General features: G+C 49.1%; 1 protein-coding gene across 1 annotated transcript; it reads right to left on the bottom strand.

Annotated features, from left to right (window-relative positions):
* Positions 1 to 647: 647 nt before the first annotated feature.
* On the bottom strand, positions 648 to 15384 carry LGALS1 (galectin 1). The gene is made up of 4 exons (XM_082265762.1): positions 15293 to 15384; positions 8218 to 8297; positions 4559 to 4730; positions 648 to 1248 (listed from the first exon to the last, which is right to left on the bottom strand). The coding sequence occupies exons 1-4, from the start codon at positions 15302 to 15304 to the stop codon at positions 1105 to 1107; spliced, it is 408 nt and encodes a 135-aa protein (XP_082121888.1). The 5' UTR covers positions 15305 to 15384; the 3' UTR covers positions 648 to 1104.
* Between the last annotated feature and the right edge of the window lie 2134 nt (positions 15385 to 17518).

Here is a 17518-nt window from a genome sequence, read left to right as displayed (position 1 = left end):
TGGTGTGGTCTGGGGAAGGGGGGTATGGTGTGCGGGCTGGTGTGGTCTGGGGAAGGGGGGTATGGTGTGCGGGCTGGTGTGGTCTGGGGAAGGGGGGTATGGTGTGCGGGCTGGTGTGGTCCGGGGAAGGGGGGTATGGTGTGCGGGCTGGTGTGGTCCGGGGAAGGGGGGTATGGTGTGCGGGCTGGTGTGGTCCGGGGAAGGGGGGTATGGTGTGCGGGCTGGTGTGGTCTGGGGAAGGGGGGTATGGTGTGCGGGCTGGTGTGGTCCGGGGAAGGGGGGTATGGTGTGCGGGCTGGTGTGGTCTGGGGAAGGGGGGTATGGTGTGCGGGCTGGTGTGGTCTGGGGGGGGAGGTATGGTGTGTGGCCTGGTGTGGTCTGGGCGGTTGGGGGTATGATGTGTGGGCTGGTGTGGTCCGGGGGGGGTTATGGTGTGTGGGCTGGTGTGGTCCGTCTGACGCCCCCCCCGATCCATGGAGCACCAGCCACCACTGTATTCTACATATGGTTTAAACTTTAGACCTTCTGAAATTGCATTTTACAGCACATAATTAATGTTGTTGAAAGTTTGTGGCTAAATGTTGGAATACCTGTAATATAATCTGTATACACATTTCAGTCTGGAGCCAGAAAATTTTTTGAAAATATAAAAGATCAGAAAGATTTTTATTGTTTTACTGAAAATCCAAGAAATCAGACCATGCAGGCAGACAATGTAGCATTAGCGCCCTCTGTTGGTTACACCCCTTTTAAAAAGTAATACCATAGTTCTCCAGCAGGACGGCGCTATGGAGCCAGGCAGTGATTGGCTATTAACTACAAAGACCAAGCCAAAGTTTCAGTGCTGAATAATAAAATGATCGGTTGGATCCGGCACAATAGAGTTCATTAGATATTATATGAAACGTGGATGAAATTCATTTCTAATAAATGAACTGAGCAAGGCACACTATAGGGCTACATGAGCAGCAAGGATACAGACTGGGGGAGGGGGGGGGGGGTTACAAAACCGGATAAAACACATTTTTTTATTTTTTTTTTTCCTTCGTCCACTATGACCATTTCACAGAGCCTGAATATGGACACGTGGGACAAGCGGATTCCTCATTCTAGTGTGAGGCACTTGAGCTCGAGGCCTTCCAAGGACAAGAATGAGATCACATCTGTGGGAAAGCGGGCTGGAAATGAGAAGTTATCTCCGGAAGATAATTGGACGTTGATCTTCTCTTGGTCAAACTTGAAGCAAATCTGTAAGAAAAGAGGTGACACCGTGACCTTGGGGTGACGGACTATAAAAAGTCAACGAGTATTGGCTGCAGAAACAAAGAGAATGCCACCAAACCATTTACTTCAATAACAGTCCTTCCATGGAACGATATGTGCATATAACATATACCCCGCCCCCCCCCCAAGCAACAATGGACCAACTATTCAAAAATACCCCCCCAGCAACAATGGGCCAACCATTATAAAATACCCCCCCAGAAACAATGGACTAACCATTATAAAATACCCCCCCAGCAACAATGGACCAACCATTATAAAATACCCCCCCCAGCAACAATGGACCAACCATTATAAAATACCCCCCCCCCCAGCAACAATGGACCAACCATTATAAAATACCCCCCACAGCAACAATGGACCAACCATTAAAAAATACCCCCCACAGCAACAATGGACCAACCATTAAAAAATACCCCCCCACCAGCAATAATGGACCAACCATTATAAAATACCCCCCCCCCAGCAACAATGGACCAGCCATTATAAAATACTCCCCCCAGCAACAATGGACCAACCATTATAAAATACCCCCCCAGCAATAATGGACCAACCATTATAAAATACCCCCCCCCCCAGCAACAATGGACCAGCCATTATAAAATACCCCCCCAGCAACAATGGACCAACCATTATAAAATACCCCCCCCCCAGCAATAATGGACCAACCATTATAAAATACCCCCCCAGCAACAATGGACCAGCCATTATAAAATACCCCCCCCCCAGCAACAATGGACCAACCATTATAAAATACCCCCCCAGCAACAATGGACCAACCATTATAAAATACCCCCCCCCCAGCAACAATAGATCCGCCCCTGCAACAATAGACCCCCAACAACTTCCACAGATTTCCTAGCAGCCAGCAAAAAGAGACATCTCCCTCAAAAATTGACCCCCCTTGCCAGCATTACCCGCTTCCCGACCGCCCGCCGCAGCGGCCCTCCTGCTCGAAACGACGTAGGTATACGTCGGTCATGCGCCTGCAGCTAGGAGGCGAGCATGCGCCGCCGGCGTGCTCCCGCCCCACTCGTCAGTGGGGACTCTGATGCACGGGGCAGGCTGTTGTAAACACATCTGACCGTTCTTCTCTCTGGAATGATCATAGAGCCCCTGTGATCCTTCTATATAGGATCAAATGTCTCTATGGTCATTTCACAAGCCACGCCCCCATACAGTTAGAAAACACGCCCCTAGGTACACATTTAACCCCTTGATCACTTACTGTGTTAACCCCTTCCCTGCCAGTGTCATTATTACAGTAACAGTGTATATTTTTAGCACTGGTCCCCCCAAAAGTGTCAAAAATGTCAGTTAGGGGTCCGATCTGTCCGCCGCAACGTCGCTGTCCCGCTAAAAATCGCAGATCGCCGCCATTACTAGTAAAAAAAAAAATATATATATATATATATATATAAATCACATAAATCTTTCCCTTAGTTTGTAGACGCGATAACTTTTGCACAAACCAATCAAAATACGCTTATTGTTATTTTTTTTCAGAATTGTCGCTCTTTTTTTGTTTATAGCACAAAAAAAAAAAAAGAAAAATCGCACTGGTGATCAAATACCACCAAAAGAAAGCTCTGTTTGTGGGAAAAAAAGGATGTCAAATTAATTTGGGCACAGCGTCGCACAACCGCGCAATTGTCCGTTAAAGTCACGCAGTGCCGAATCGCAAAATAGGGCCTGGTCTTTGAGCAGCCAAATCCTCCGGGGCTTAGTGGTTAATAGACCCTCCAGCATACCCCCGTACCCCTTCCTATTACATACATACATACAGTACTGAAGGTGCGAGAACTTTGTTCCCCAAGTATGGAATCCATCGGATCTTCCTATGTGGAAGGTTCTCATCATTTATGGAATTAGCTGAAGGGCCGATCATCGTGGCAAAGCCCGCATACCCTTGACCTAAGCCACCACTGGCTGCCTACTGCATCTTTCGGAGATTGATATTATGTGTCCTATATGATGCCACTGTGTCCTATGTGTCCTATATATTCTATATGTGTCCTATATGATGCCACTTTGTCCTATGTGTCCTATATGTCCTATATGTGTCTTATATGATGCCACTTTGTCCTATGTGTCCTATATGTCCTATATGTGTCCTATATGATGCCACTGTGTCCTATGTGTCCTATATGTCCTATATGTGTCCTATATGATGCCACTTTGTCCTATGTGTCCTATATGTCCTATATGTGTCCTATATGATGCCACTTTGTCCTATGTGTCCTATATGTCCTATATGTGTCCTATATAATGCCACTGTGTCCTATGTGTCCTATATGTGTCCTATATGATGCCACTTTGTCCTATGTGTCCTATATGTCCTATATGTGTCCTATATGATGCCACTTTGCCCTATGTGTCCTATATGTCCTATATGTGTCCTATATAATGCCACTGTGTCCTATGTGTCCTATATGTCCTATATGTGTCCTATATGATGCCACTTTGTCCTATGTGTCCTATATGTGTCCTATATGATGCCACTTTGTCCTATGTGTTTTATATGTCCTATATGTGTCCTATATGATGCCACTTTGTCCTATGTGTCTTATATGTCCTATATGTGTCCTATATGATGCCACTTTGTCCTATATGTCCTATATGTGTCCTATATGATGCCACTTTGGCCTATGTGTCCTATATTTCCTATATGTGTCCTATATGATGCCACTGTGTCCTATGTGTCTTATATGTCCTATATGTGTCCTATATGATGCCACTTTGTCCTATGTGTCTTATATGTCCTATATGTGTCCTATATGATGCCACTGTGTCCTATGTGTCCTATATGATGCCACTGTGTCCTATGTGTCCTATATGTCCTATATGTGTCCTAAATGATGCCACTTTGTCCTATGTGTCCTATATGTGCTATATGTGTCCTATGTGCCCTATATGTGTCCTATATGATGCCACTGTGTCCTATGTGTCCTATATGTCCTATATGTGTCCTATATGATGCCACTGTGTCCTATGTGTCCTATATGATGCCACTGTGTCCTATATGTCCTATATTTGTCCTATATGATGCCACTTTGTCCTATGTGTCCTATATGTCCTATATGTCCTATATGTGTCCTATATGATGCCACTGTGTCCTATGTGTCCTATATGTCCTATATGTGTCCTATATGATGCCACTTTGTCCTATGTGTCCTATATGTCCTATATGTGTCATGTATGATGCCACTGTGTCCTATGTGATGCCACTTTGCTCCATCCAACATTTCTCCTGCCCCCCCCAGAGTAGACATACCGAAGTTTCTGACCCCTCCTGGAAGGGGAAGAAGTTCTCCCTCTGCTCCGCTCCCCAGGCGTTGTCCTCCTTCGAGTTGCAGACTATTTTCTGGGTGTCTCCGTGAAGGTCAAACCGAGCATTGAAGTGTAGCAGATAATTCTTATGATCTTTTCCCAAGTTTACGGCAAAACTAGAAAGACAGAAACAGCGATTATTATTCTGCTCAGCTGAGATATAATACTCAAGTCATTCACCGGCGGTACTCCCATTGGGGTTTCAGGTGTACTTCTGCTGCATTTAATGATAAATCATAATAGCACATTATATAAAAATTATATCTTTAAAGAATTAAAACTATTAAACAAATGTGGTCCTGGTAATTAATGTCCCCATATCAAGAAATACTTGAGGTGAACCTGTAGCTTGGATATGGACATGCAGTTGTTTACATTTTTAACACAAAGTAAGTAAGCTTTAAGACAATCCCTCACCGACCTTTGTAGCTGCAGCAATTGTGGAACAACTCATCCTGAAAGTTCCCAAGGGAAGCAGAGAACTCATTCAAGTCAGGTCTGAGCTGTCTGCTCTCCCATCTTGCTGTGTGCCTGCTGCTGGAAGAGGAAGCAGAGTGAGCTGAGCTGCTGTGTCACCGCTGGGAGAGTGAGAAGGGTGAGCTGAGCTGCTGTGTCACCGCTGGAAGAGGAAGCAGGGTGAGCTGAGCTGCTGTGTCACCGCTGGAGGAGAAAGCAGGGTGAGCTGAGCTGCTGTGTCTCCGCTGGAAGAGGAAGCAGGGTGAGCTGAGCTGCTGTGTCACTGCTGGAAGAGGAAGCAGGGTGAGCTGAGCTGCTGTTTCACCGCTGGTAGAGGAAGAAGGGTGAGCTGAGCTGCTGTGTCACCGCTGGAAGAGGAAGTAGGGTGAGCTGAGCTGCTGTGTCACCGCTGGAAGAGGAAGCAGGGTGAGCTGAACTGCTGTGTCACCGCTGGAAGAGGAAGCAGGGTGAGCTGAGCTGCTGTGTCACCACTGGGGGAGTGAGAAGGGTGAGCTGACCAGCTGGGTCACTGCTCGTTGAGGGAGCAAGGTAACCTGAACAAATTCTGGGAAAAGGAGCAGGGTGAGCTGAGCTACTGCTGGAAGAGGAAGCAGGGTGAGCTGAGCTGTTGTGTCACCGCTGGGAGAGTGAGAAGGGTGAGCTGAGCTGCTGTGTCACCGCTAGAAGAGGAAGCAGGGTGAGCTGAGCTGCTGTGTCACCGCTGGGAGAGTGAGAAGGGTGAGCTGACCAGCTGGGTCACTGCTTGTTGAGGGAGCAAGGTAACCTGAACAAATTCTGGGAAAAGGATCAGGGTGAGCTGCTGCTAGGAGAGGAAGCAGGGTAAGCTGAGCTGCTGTTGGGAGAGGGAGCAGGATGAGATGAGCTGCTTACTCAACACTGAGAGAGGGAACAGGGTGAGCCAAGTTGCTGAGTCACTGCAGGGAGAGGGAACAGGGTGAGCTAAGCTTCTGCTGGGTGAGGAAGCAGGGTGAGCCGAGCTGCAAGTCACTACTTGTTTATGAAGCAGGGTGAGTTGAGTCACTGCTGGCAGGGGGTAGCAGGGTGAGCTGAGCTGCTGTGTCACTTCTCAGAAATGGAGCAAGGTGAGATGAGCTACTGCTGGGAGAGGGAGCAGGGTGAGATGAGCTGCTGACTCAACACAGAGGGAACAGGGTGAGCCAAGTTGCTGAGTTACTTCTGGGAGAAGGAACGGGGTTAGCTAAGCTTCTGCTGAGTGAGGAAGCAGGGTGAGTTGAGCTGCAAGTCACTGCTTGTTGATGAAACAGAATGAGCTGAACCACTGCTGAGATGGGGTAGCAGGGTAAGCTGAGCTGCTGTGTCACTTCTCAGAGATGGAGTAAGGTGAGATGAGCTACTGCTGGGAGAGGGAGCAGGGTGAGCTGAGTCACTGCTGGGAAAGGGAGCAGGGTGAGCTGAGCTGCTGTGTCATGTCTCAAAGATGGAGCAAGGTGAGATGAGCTACCGCTGGAAGAGGGAGCAGGATGAGCTGAGTCACTGCTGGGAGGGGGGTAGCAGGGTGAGCTGAGCTGCTGTGTCACGTCTCAGAGATGGAGCAAGGTGAGATAAGCTACCGCTGGAAGAGGGACCAGGGTGAGCTGAGTAACTGCTGGGAAAGGGAGCAGGGTGAGCTGAGCTGCTGTGTCACTTCTCAGAGATGGAGAGAGGTGAGATGAGCTACTGCTGGGAGAGGGAGCAGGGTGAGCCGAGCTGCAGAGACATTGCTGTGGGAGTTAGAAAGGAAATCTGAGCTAAGGAGTCACTACTAGGAGAAGGAGCTGAACAAAAAAGTTAAAGTGGTTGTAAAGGAACACATTTTTTTTACCTTCATGCATTCTATGCATGAAGGTAAAAAACCTTCTGTGTTCACCAGCCCCCCCCCCCCCCCGATACCTACTTGAGCCCCCTCTCCGTGCAGCAATGTGCACAAGAGCAACAGCTCGACCGGGGCTCTTCCGGCTCATTGGCTGAGACAGTGGCTCCCGCTACTGTCAATCACAACCAGTAAGTCAACGAAGAGAGAGTGGGGATGGGCACCCCCATAAGAAGACATTGGCTATGGGGGCACTCAGCAGGAGGGGGGGGCCAGGACCGCCGACGGGGGACCCCAAAAGAGGAGGATCCATTACACAGAGCAGGTAAGTATGATGTTTGTTTGTTTTTTTTTGGAGTTTTTTTAATCTGCCTTTTATATCACATTCAGGCTGGGAAGGCGAGCTGAGCTGCTTAGTCACTGCTGGGAGAGGGAGACAGGGAGCTAAGTTGAGAAGTCACTACTACTTTTCCACCCTTTCTCTCCCTGTTGCCATTCCAAGGGTGTCTTGACCTCTAACTAGGTACCTAATAGTGTTGAAGTGCTACTGTAAATTTTGAGGATGAATTGCTCCATGGTGCCTGCAGCTACAGAGATTAGTGAGGTCCAGGAGGAGAGAAAGAAGACTTTATGTCTAAGCGATTTTTTCCCATACCGACAGCACATATTCTGGATGGTGCATCTGGTGGAAGTAAACCATAAAGCTTCTACTGGGTTCATCTGCCTAACAGTAGATAAAGTGCTTTGAGGTCCCCAGGGAGAATCAAGGTAAAGAAATATTAATAGTAATTATTTTGGATAAAATTGATTCTTTGGATTGTGGAGCTGAACATTCCTTTCCCATCATCCCTTTGATAAGTGACACACTACTATAAGGTGTCATACACCGACAGGAGGTCCTAGAGATCCACCTCCATCGGGTGTAGGCACCATGGCAGAGAAGACATTCCTGGAGATCTGATGAAGGGATGTAGGACAGGTAAAGGGAAAGCGTAGATTGGAGTCACAGGATGGTCAGGTGATGGATGGTAAGTCATCAGACACGATGTATCCGGGATGACATTGTGTCACAATGTAGAAGGACAAATGTTTGCACTAAAAATTATTCAGAGTGAAATAATCCCATGTCAGGTTTTATTTGACGGATCATTTCCATCAAATTCCCAGCGAGGTGGGGGGGAGGGGGGGTCATCAGTCTGCATTATACTGTACACAGAGCAAACCATTCTAGTGCTGTAAGTTGTACTTTTGGCGAGTTATTGTAATATACAGAGAGCCGGCATATATTGTATAATACAACCATGACCATGACCTACCCTTTACAGCCCTCCGGAATGACCGCCTTCACCTCCACACAGTGACCAGGTTTGAGGTTCAGGTGATTTAGGACAACACCCTGTATAGGAGAAAGGAGAGAATTATTACACCCTGTATAATACGGGGGGGGGGGGGTGATTATTATTACACCCTGTATAATATGGGGGGTGATTATTATTACACCCTGTATAATATGGGGGGGGGGGGATTATTATTACACCCTGTATAGGAGAAAGGAGAGACTTATTACACCCTGTATAATATGGGGGGGGGGTGATTATTATTACACCCTGTATAATATGGGGGGGGGTGATTATTATTACACCCTGTATAATATGGGGGGGGTGATTATTATTACACCCTGTATAATATGGGGGTTGATTATTACACCCTGTATAATATGGGGGGTTGATTATTATTACACCCTGTATAATATGGGGGGGGTGATTATTATTACACCCTGTATAATATGGGGGGTGATTATTATTACACCCTGTATAATACGGGGGGGGGGTGATTATTATTACACCCTGTATAATACCGGGGGGGAGGGTGATTATTACACCTTGTATAATATGGGGGGGGGGGGGAGTGAAAATGACACACCGTATAACAAAGAGGGGGGTGAATATTACACCCTGTATAACAAAGAGGGGGGTGATTATTATTACACCCTGTATAATAAAAGGGGGAGGGTGAGTATAACACCCTTTAAAATGGGGGGGGGGGGGTTGATTATTGGATTATAATAGAGAGAGATATTTATTGCACCCTGTGTAATACAGAGTGGGTTGATTATTACACATTGTATAATAGAGGCGGGGGGGATGATTATTACACATTGTATAATAGAGGGGGGATGATTATTACACATTGTATAATAGAGGGGGGATGATTATTACACATTGTATAATAGGGGGGTGATCATTACACATTGTATAATAGAGCGGGAACGGGGGGGTAAATAATATACCCTGTATATGGGAGGGGGATATTATTACACCCTGTATAATAGAAGTGGGGGAGGTTGATTATTACACATTGTATAAAGGGGGAGGGGGTGGTGATTTTTACACTTTGTATAGTAGAGTGGGAGGGGGCATTAATACACCCTGTATGATAGAGGGGGGCTGATTATTAAACCCTGTATAGTAGAAGTGGGGAGGGAGGCGAATAGTACACATTGTATAAAAAGGGGGGGGGGTGATTATTACATATTGTATAATAGAAGGGGGGGGGTGATTATTACACATTGTATAATAGGGGGGGGGGTGATTTTTACACATTGTATAATAGAAGGGGGGGGGGTGATTATTACACACTGTATAATAGAGGGGGGGGTGATTATTACATATTGTATAATAGAAGGGGGGTGATTATTACACATTGTATAATAGGGGGGGGTGATTTTTACACATTGTATAATAGAAGGGGGGGGGGGTGATTATTACACATTGTATAATAGAAGGGGGGGTTGATTATTACACATTGTATAATAGAAGGGGGGGGGGTGATTATTACACATTGTAAAATAAAAGGAGGGGGGATTATTACACATTGTAAAATAGAAGGGGGGGATTATTACACATTGTATAATAGAGGGGGGGGGGGGTGATTATCACACATTGTATAATAGAAGGGGGGGATTATTACACATTGTATAATGGAAGGGGGGATTATTACACATTGTATTATAGAAGGGGGGGGGGGATATTACACATTGTATAATAGAGGGGGGGGTGATTATCACACATTGTATAATAGAGGGGGGGATTATTACACATTGTATAATGGGGGGGGGGGGATTATTACACATTGTATAATAGAAGGGGGGATTATTAGACATTGTATAATAGAGGGGGGGGGGATTATTACACATTGTATAATGGGGGGGGGATTATTACACATGGCATAATGGGGGGGGGGATTATTACACATTGTATAATGGGGGGGGATTATTACACATGGTATAATGGGGGGGGGGGATTATTACACATGGTATAGAGACAGAAGAGCCGTCTCTCGGTTGCAGTTTCTGCACTGCGGTTATATTTGGGATTTTTGGCGGTCGCGGCGCTGAGATCACATTTTGGCATTGTGGGTTCCTTTGTGTGGGGAGCGGAGGGGGGGGGGGAGGGGGGGCTCAGACATCCCCAGCAGATCACATCTAATGACAGATCAATGACCGAACAATATAGAAATCTTCTCTCTTCTAATATTCAGGTCATGTATGCCGGCTGTCCAGACTTTTATATAAGTTATTGTCCCATCCACAGACAGCCAGACGAGGCCAATTACTGGCCGGCACACCCAGCCCCGCGTGCATGTTTAGTAATGACTGTGTACTTGGTTTGTACAGTATGAATGTAATTCTAGTCCGCATGTTAGTATGTGGTCACGAGTTGCGTCAGATATCTGCTATGGTGAAATGTCTGGAATATCCCCCCCCCCTCACCCCCTTCCCCACCCCTGGCTTCCATCCAGCAGGGAAAGAGTTAATGATCTGGCACAATGGATTACCCCGGAGGGGCTGGACGTGCCACGTCTCAGAATAGAACCGTTATATCTATAGAACCGCACCAACCGAGCAACACATGGTTAATATAATCACAGATGAGGAGGGGAAGGAGGGGGGGTCATGGAAATAATGAGTCACTGAGGCCAAGTGCAGAGGAGGCGAGCGTCTGCGCCATACCCGTATATACCTTATACTACAGTATATAATGCAAGATTGACCTCGCTCTGTGCCAGGACATCACAATCCATGCCCACACCCAGAAACCCCACACCAATCTATGCCCACACTCAGAAACCCTACACCAATCTATGCCCACACTCAGCAACCCCACACCAATCTCTACCAACCCCCAGCAACCCTGCACCAATCTATACCAACCCCCATAAACCCTAAACCAATCCATGCCCACACTCAGAAACCCCACACCAATCTATGCCCACACTCAGCAACCCTACACCAATCTATACCAACACCCAGCAACCCTACACCAATCTATACCAACACACAGAAACCCTACACCAATCTATACCCACCCCCAGCAACCCTACACCAATCTATACCAACACCCAGCAACCCTACACCAATCTATGCCCACACTCAGAAACCTATACCAATCTATACCAACACCCAGCAACCCTACACCAATCTCTACCAACCCCCAGCAACCCTACACCAATCTATGCCCACAGTCAGCAACCCTACACCAATCTATGCCCACAGTCAGCAACCCTACACCAATCTATGCCCACAGTCAGCAACCCTACACCAATCCATGCCCACACTCAGAAACCCCACATCAATCGATGCCCACACTCAGCAACCCTACACCAATCTATGCCCACACTCAGCAACCCTACACCAATCTATACCAACACCCAGCAACCCTACACCAATCTATACCAACACCCAGCAATCCTACACAAATCTATACCCACATCCAGCAACCCTACACCAATCTATGCCTACACTCAGCAACCCTACACCAATCTATGCCTACACTCAGCAACCCTACACCAATCTATGCCCACAGTCAGCAACCCTACACCAATCTATACCAGCCCCCAGCAACCCTACACCAATCCATGCCCACACTCAGAAACCCCACACCAATCTATACCAACACCCAGCAACCCTACACCAATCTATACCAACACCCAGCAACCCTACACCAATCTATACCAACACCCAGCAATCCTACACAAATCTATACCCACATCCAGCAACCCTACGCCAATCTATACCAACCCCCAGCAACCCTACACCAATCTATACCAACACCCAGCAACCCTACACCAATCTATACCAACACCCAGCAACCCTACACCAATCTATACCAACACCCAGCAATCCTACACCAATCTATACCAACACCCAGCAACCCTACACCAATCCATGCCCACACTCAGAAACCCTACACCAATCTATACCAACCCCCAGCAACCCTACACCAATCCATGCCAACACCCAGCAACCCTACACCAATCTATGCCCACACTCAGCAACCCTATACAAATCTATACCAACCCCCAGCAACCCTACACCAATCTATACCAACACCCAGCAACCCTACACCAATCTATACCAACACCCAGCAACCCTACACCAATCTATACCAACACCCAGCAATCCTACACCAATCTATACCAACACCCAGCAACCCTACACCAATCCATGCCCACACTCAGAAACCCTACACCAATCTATACCAACCCCCAGCAACCCTACACCAATCCATGCCAACACCCAGCAACCCTACACCAATCTATGCCCACACTCAGCAACCCTATACAAATCTATACCAACCCCCAGCAACCCTACACCAATCTATACCAACATCCAGCAACCCTACACCAATCTATGACCACACCCAGCAACCCAACACCAATCTATACCCACACCCAGCAACCCTACATCAATCTATACCCACAGTCAGAAACATCACACCAATCTATGCCCACACTCAGCAACCCTATACAAATCTATACCAACCCCCAGCAACCCTACATCAATCTATGCCCACAGTCAGAAACCCCACACCAATCTATGCCCACACTCAGCAACCCTATACAAATCGATACCAACCCCCAGCAACCCTAGACCAATCTATACCCACACCCAGCAACCCTACACCAAACTATACCCACACCCAGCAACCCTACACTAATCTATACCAACACCCAGCAGCCCTAGACCAATCTATACCAACACCCAGCAACCTTACACCAATCTATACCCACACCCAGCAACCCTAGACCAATCTATACCAACACCCAGCAACCCTACACCAATCTATACCAACACCCAGCAACCCTACACCAATCTATACCAACACCCAGCAATCCTAGACCAATCTATGCCCACACCCAGTAACCCTACACCCACCACTGCCCACACCCAGCAACCCTATACCCACCACTTCCTACACCCAGCAACCCTCCACCCACCACTGTCCACACCCAGCAACATTACACCCACCACTGTCCACACCCAGCAACCCTACACCAACCACTGATCACACTTAGCATCCCTACACCCACCACTGTCCAAACCCAGCAACCCTACACCCACAGCTGCCCACTCCAGCAGCCCTATACCAACCACTGATCACACCCAGCATCCCTACACCCACCACTGCCCACACCCAGCAACCCTATACCAACCACTACTTACACTCAGCAACCCTTCTCCAACCACTGCCCACACCCAGCAACAGTACACCCACCACTGCCCACATCCAGAAACCCTAGAACAATCTATGCCCACACTCAGCAACCCTACACCCACCACTCCCCACACCCAGCAAACCTACACTAATCTATGCCCACACCTAGCAACCCTACACCAATCTATACCCACACTCACCAACCCTACACCTACCACTGCCCACACCCAGCAACCCTACACCAATCTATGCCCACACTCAGCAACCCTACATCCACGACCGCCCACACCCAGCAACCCTCTACCCACCACTGCCCACACCCAGCAACCCTCTATCCACATCCACTAACCCTCTACCCACCACTGCTCACACCCAGCTGCACTATACCCACCACTGCCCACACCCAGCAATCCTCTACCTACCACTGCCCACACCCAGCAATCCTCTACCCACACCCACTAACCCTCTACCCACCACTGCCCATCCCTAGCTACACTATACCCACCACTGCCCACACCGAGCAACCCTCTACCCACCACTGCCCACACCCGGCAGCACTTTAAAAACCAATGCCCACACCCAGTAACCCTCTACCCACCACAGTCCATCCCCAGCAACCCTCTACCTACCACTGTCCACCCCCGGTAACCCTCTACCCACAACTGCCCACACCCAGCTGCATTATAAAAACCAATCCCCACACCCAGCAGCACTATACCCACCACTGCCCACACCCAGCAGCACTATACCCACCACTGCCCACACCCAGCAGCACTATACCCACACCCACCAGCAATATACCTGCCACTGCCCACACCCAAAAACACTATGCCCACCACTGCCCACACCCAGAAGTACTATACCCACCACTTCACACACCCAGCAACCCTCTACCTACCATTGCCCACACCCAGCAACCCTCTACCCACACCCACTAACCCTCTACCCACCACTGTCCACACCCAGCTGCAATATACCCACCACTTCCCACCCCTTGCACACACCAAGCAACCCTCTACCCACCACTGCCCACACCCAGCAGCACTATAAAAACCAATGCCCACACCTAGTAACCCTCTACCTACCACTGTCCATCCCCAGCAACCCTCTACCTATCACTGTCCATCCCCAGCAACCCTCTACCTATCACTGTCATCCCCCAGCAATCTTCTACCCACTACTGCCCACACCCAGCTGCATTATAAAAAAACAATTCCCACACCCAGCAGCACTATACCCACTACTGCCCACACCCAGAAGCACTATACCCACCACTGCCCACACCCAGAAGCACTATACCCACCACTGCCCACACCCAGCTGCATTATAAAAACCAATGCCCACACCCAGAAGCACTATACCAACACTGCCCACACCCAGAAGCACTATACCCACCACTGTCCACACCCAGCTGCATTATAAAAAACAATGTCCACACCCAGCAGCACTATACCCAACACTGCCTACACCCAGCAGCACTATACCCACCACTGCCCACACCCAGCAGCACTATACCCACCACTGCCCACACCCAGCAGCACTATACCCACCACTGCCCACACCCAGCAGCACTATACCCACCACTGCCCAAACCCAGAAGCACTATACCCACCACTGCCCACACCCAGAAGCACTATGCCCACCACTGCCCACACCCAGAAGCACTATACCCACCACTGCCCACACCCAGAAGCACTATACCCACCACTGCCCACACCCAGAAGCAATATACCCACCACTGCCCAAACCCAGAAGCACTATACCCACCACTGCCATACCCAGAAGAATTATACCCACCACTGCCCACACCCAGCAACCCTTTACCCACTGCTGTCTAAAACGCACAATCCCTATTTGCCCAGCTTTTGCAGCTTCCGCCGATGCCCATACTCACGTCAGCTGCCATCGTGCTCTTCTAGCAGAGAAACTTGTGAACAGCTGCACTTCTACTTCTTCATATATAGGATGTCTGCTGAGCCAGGAGGAGGGCTCACCCCTCCCAGCGCTCCCTGGACTGAGAATTCTTCCAGAACCCTTCATTACAGAGAATGAATGGAAATGAGGATACAGTGACTGAGCGCGGGCGGTCCATCCTCATCCCCGTCCATCCTCATCCCCCGTCCATCCTCATCCCCCCATCCATCCTCATCCCCCCATCCATCCTCATCCCCCTGTCCATCCTCATCCCCCGTCCATCCTCATCCCCCCATCCATCCTCATCCCCCATCCATCCTCATCCCCCCGTCCATCCTCATCCCCCCGTCCATCCTCATCCCCACTGTGATGTCATCACTGACCACAAAGAGGACAATTCTCATCAAAGGATACAAACCAGGCAAACTCCTTCCTACAATACAAAGTAACAAATTACATTACATGAGATACATCACATCACCTGAGACTCCGACACCTCTTGAGACTCCGACACCCCCTGAGACTCCGACACCCCCTGAGACTCCGACACCCCCTGAGACTCCGACATCCCCTGAGACTCCGACATCCCTGAGACTCCGACACCCCCTGAGACTCCGACATCCCCTGAGACTCCGACACCCCCTGAGACTCCGACATCCCTTGAGACTCCGACATCCTTGAGACTCCGACATCCCTTGAGACTCCGACATCCCTTGAGACTCCGACATCCCTTGAGACTCCGACATCCCTTGAGACTCCGACATCCCTTGAGACTCCGACATCCCTTGAGACTCCTGTGTCATAAAAAATATCCACATAAACATTGAGCACTAATCTGCATGCTTACTCTCTAAGCGTAAATCTCCCTTCCTCCCAGAACAAATCCGCCCCCCCCCCCCCCTGCTTGAAATCCCCTATTTTAGTCAAAATCTTTGCTCCTCCATCACCCAAATCGTCCCAGCTCAAATGCCCCCCCCCCCAAAAAAAAAAACAAAAGCACCTCCTAGCACAAATCATCTACCCCTAAAATATTCCCTCCTAGTACACATCTTCTCCCCCCACTTCAAAATCCCCTGCCTTCCAGAACAAATTCCCCCAAATGCCTCACCTAGCACAATTCTTCTTCCTTCCAACACAAACCCCCCTAAATCACCACTCTTAGCACCCAACCCCCCCCCCCCCCCCCCAAATTTCCCCTCCTAGGACAATACATATCCCCTACAGCCCCCCAAAGTCCCCCTCCCAACACAAATCCCCCTAAATCACCACTCTTAGCACCCTGCACCCCCCCCATATTTCTCCTCTTAGGACAATACTTACCCCTGCAGCCCCCCAAAGTCCCCCTTCACCACAATCCCCCTAAATCACCACTCTTAGCACCCCGCCCTCCCCCCAAAGTTCCGCTCCTGGCACAATACTTACCCCCTGCAGCGCCCCAAATCCCCCATCTGACACAAATCCCCCTAAATCACCACTCTTAGCACCCCCAAATTTCCCCTCCTAGGACAATACTTACCCCACTGCTGCCCCCAAAATCCCCCTAAATCACAACTCGTAGCACTTTGCCCCTCCCCCAAATGTTCCCCTCCTAGGACAGTACGTATACCCTGCAGTCCCCCAAAGTCCCCCTTCCAACACAAATTCCCCCAAATCACCACTCTTAATACCCTGCCCCCCCAAATTTCCCCTCCTAGGACAATACTTACCCCCTGCAGCCCCCCAAATTTCCACTCCTAGGACAATACTTACCCCCTGCAGCCCCCCAAAGTCCGCCTTCCAACACAAATCCCCTCCCCCCAATCTCCTTCTGTTGCCTCCCTCCCACACCTCACACGATACCACAGTGCCCAGGGCAGCCGTACCTTCTGCCCACCCCTTGTCCCGGCCCTGCCTGAGACTCAAACATCACATAAGACATATGACATCATATAAGACATGACATCACAAGAGACTTGATGATCATGGGGGGGGGGGGGGGGTGTCCCATATTGGATGTTCACTGCTACAAAGGATCTCTTTTCCCCTTCAGCAGCAGAACTCTGGTTTTGCCCGGTCACACTCGTCCTGCAGGAAGATCCATTCTACTACATGAACATGAAACCCCCTTCACCCCCATGTGACTTCTTCATGTCTGTGTGCGGCATCTTAGTACATAGGACAGGCTGGATTTTTGCTCATTTACCTGCATTGTGCGGCCTGCTGAAAT

The sequence above is a fragment of the Pelophylax lessonae genome (genome assembly GCF_965119305.1).
Source record: "Pelophylax lessonae genome assembly, chromosome: 8".
NCBI lineage: Eukaryota > Metazoa > Chordata > Amphibia > Anura > Ranidae > Pelophylax > Pelophylax lessonae.
Note: the sequence above shows the minus strand (reverse complement) of the source record. Positions and strands in the feature narration are given on the sequence as shown.

Bases quoted from the DNA above. Each gene is read 5' to 3' on its own strand.
- LGALS1 (XM_082265762.1), bottom strand. The intron at 4,731-8,217 runs GTAGGTCATGGT...CTGTCTTTCTAG, and splicing joins ATTCCGGAGGGCTGTAAAGG to TTTTGCCGTAAACTTGGGAA. The intron at 1,249-4,558 runs GTATGTCTACTC...CTTTTCTTACAG, and splicing joins AGGAGGGGTCAGAAACTTCG to ATTTGCTTCAAGTTTGACCA.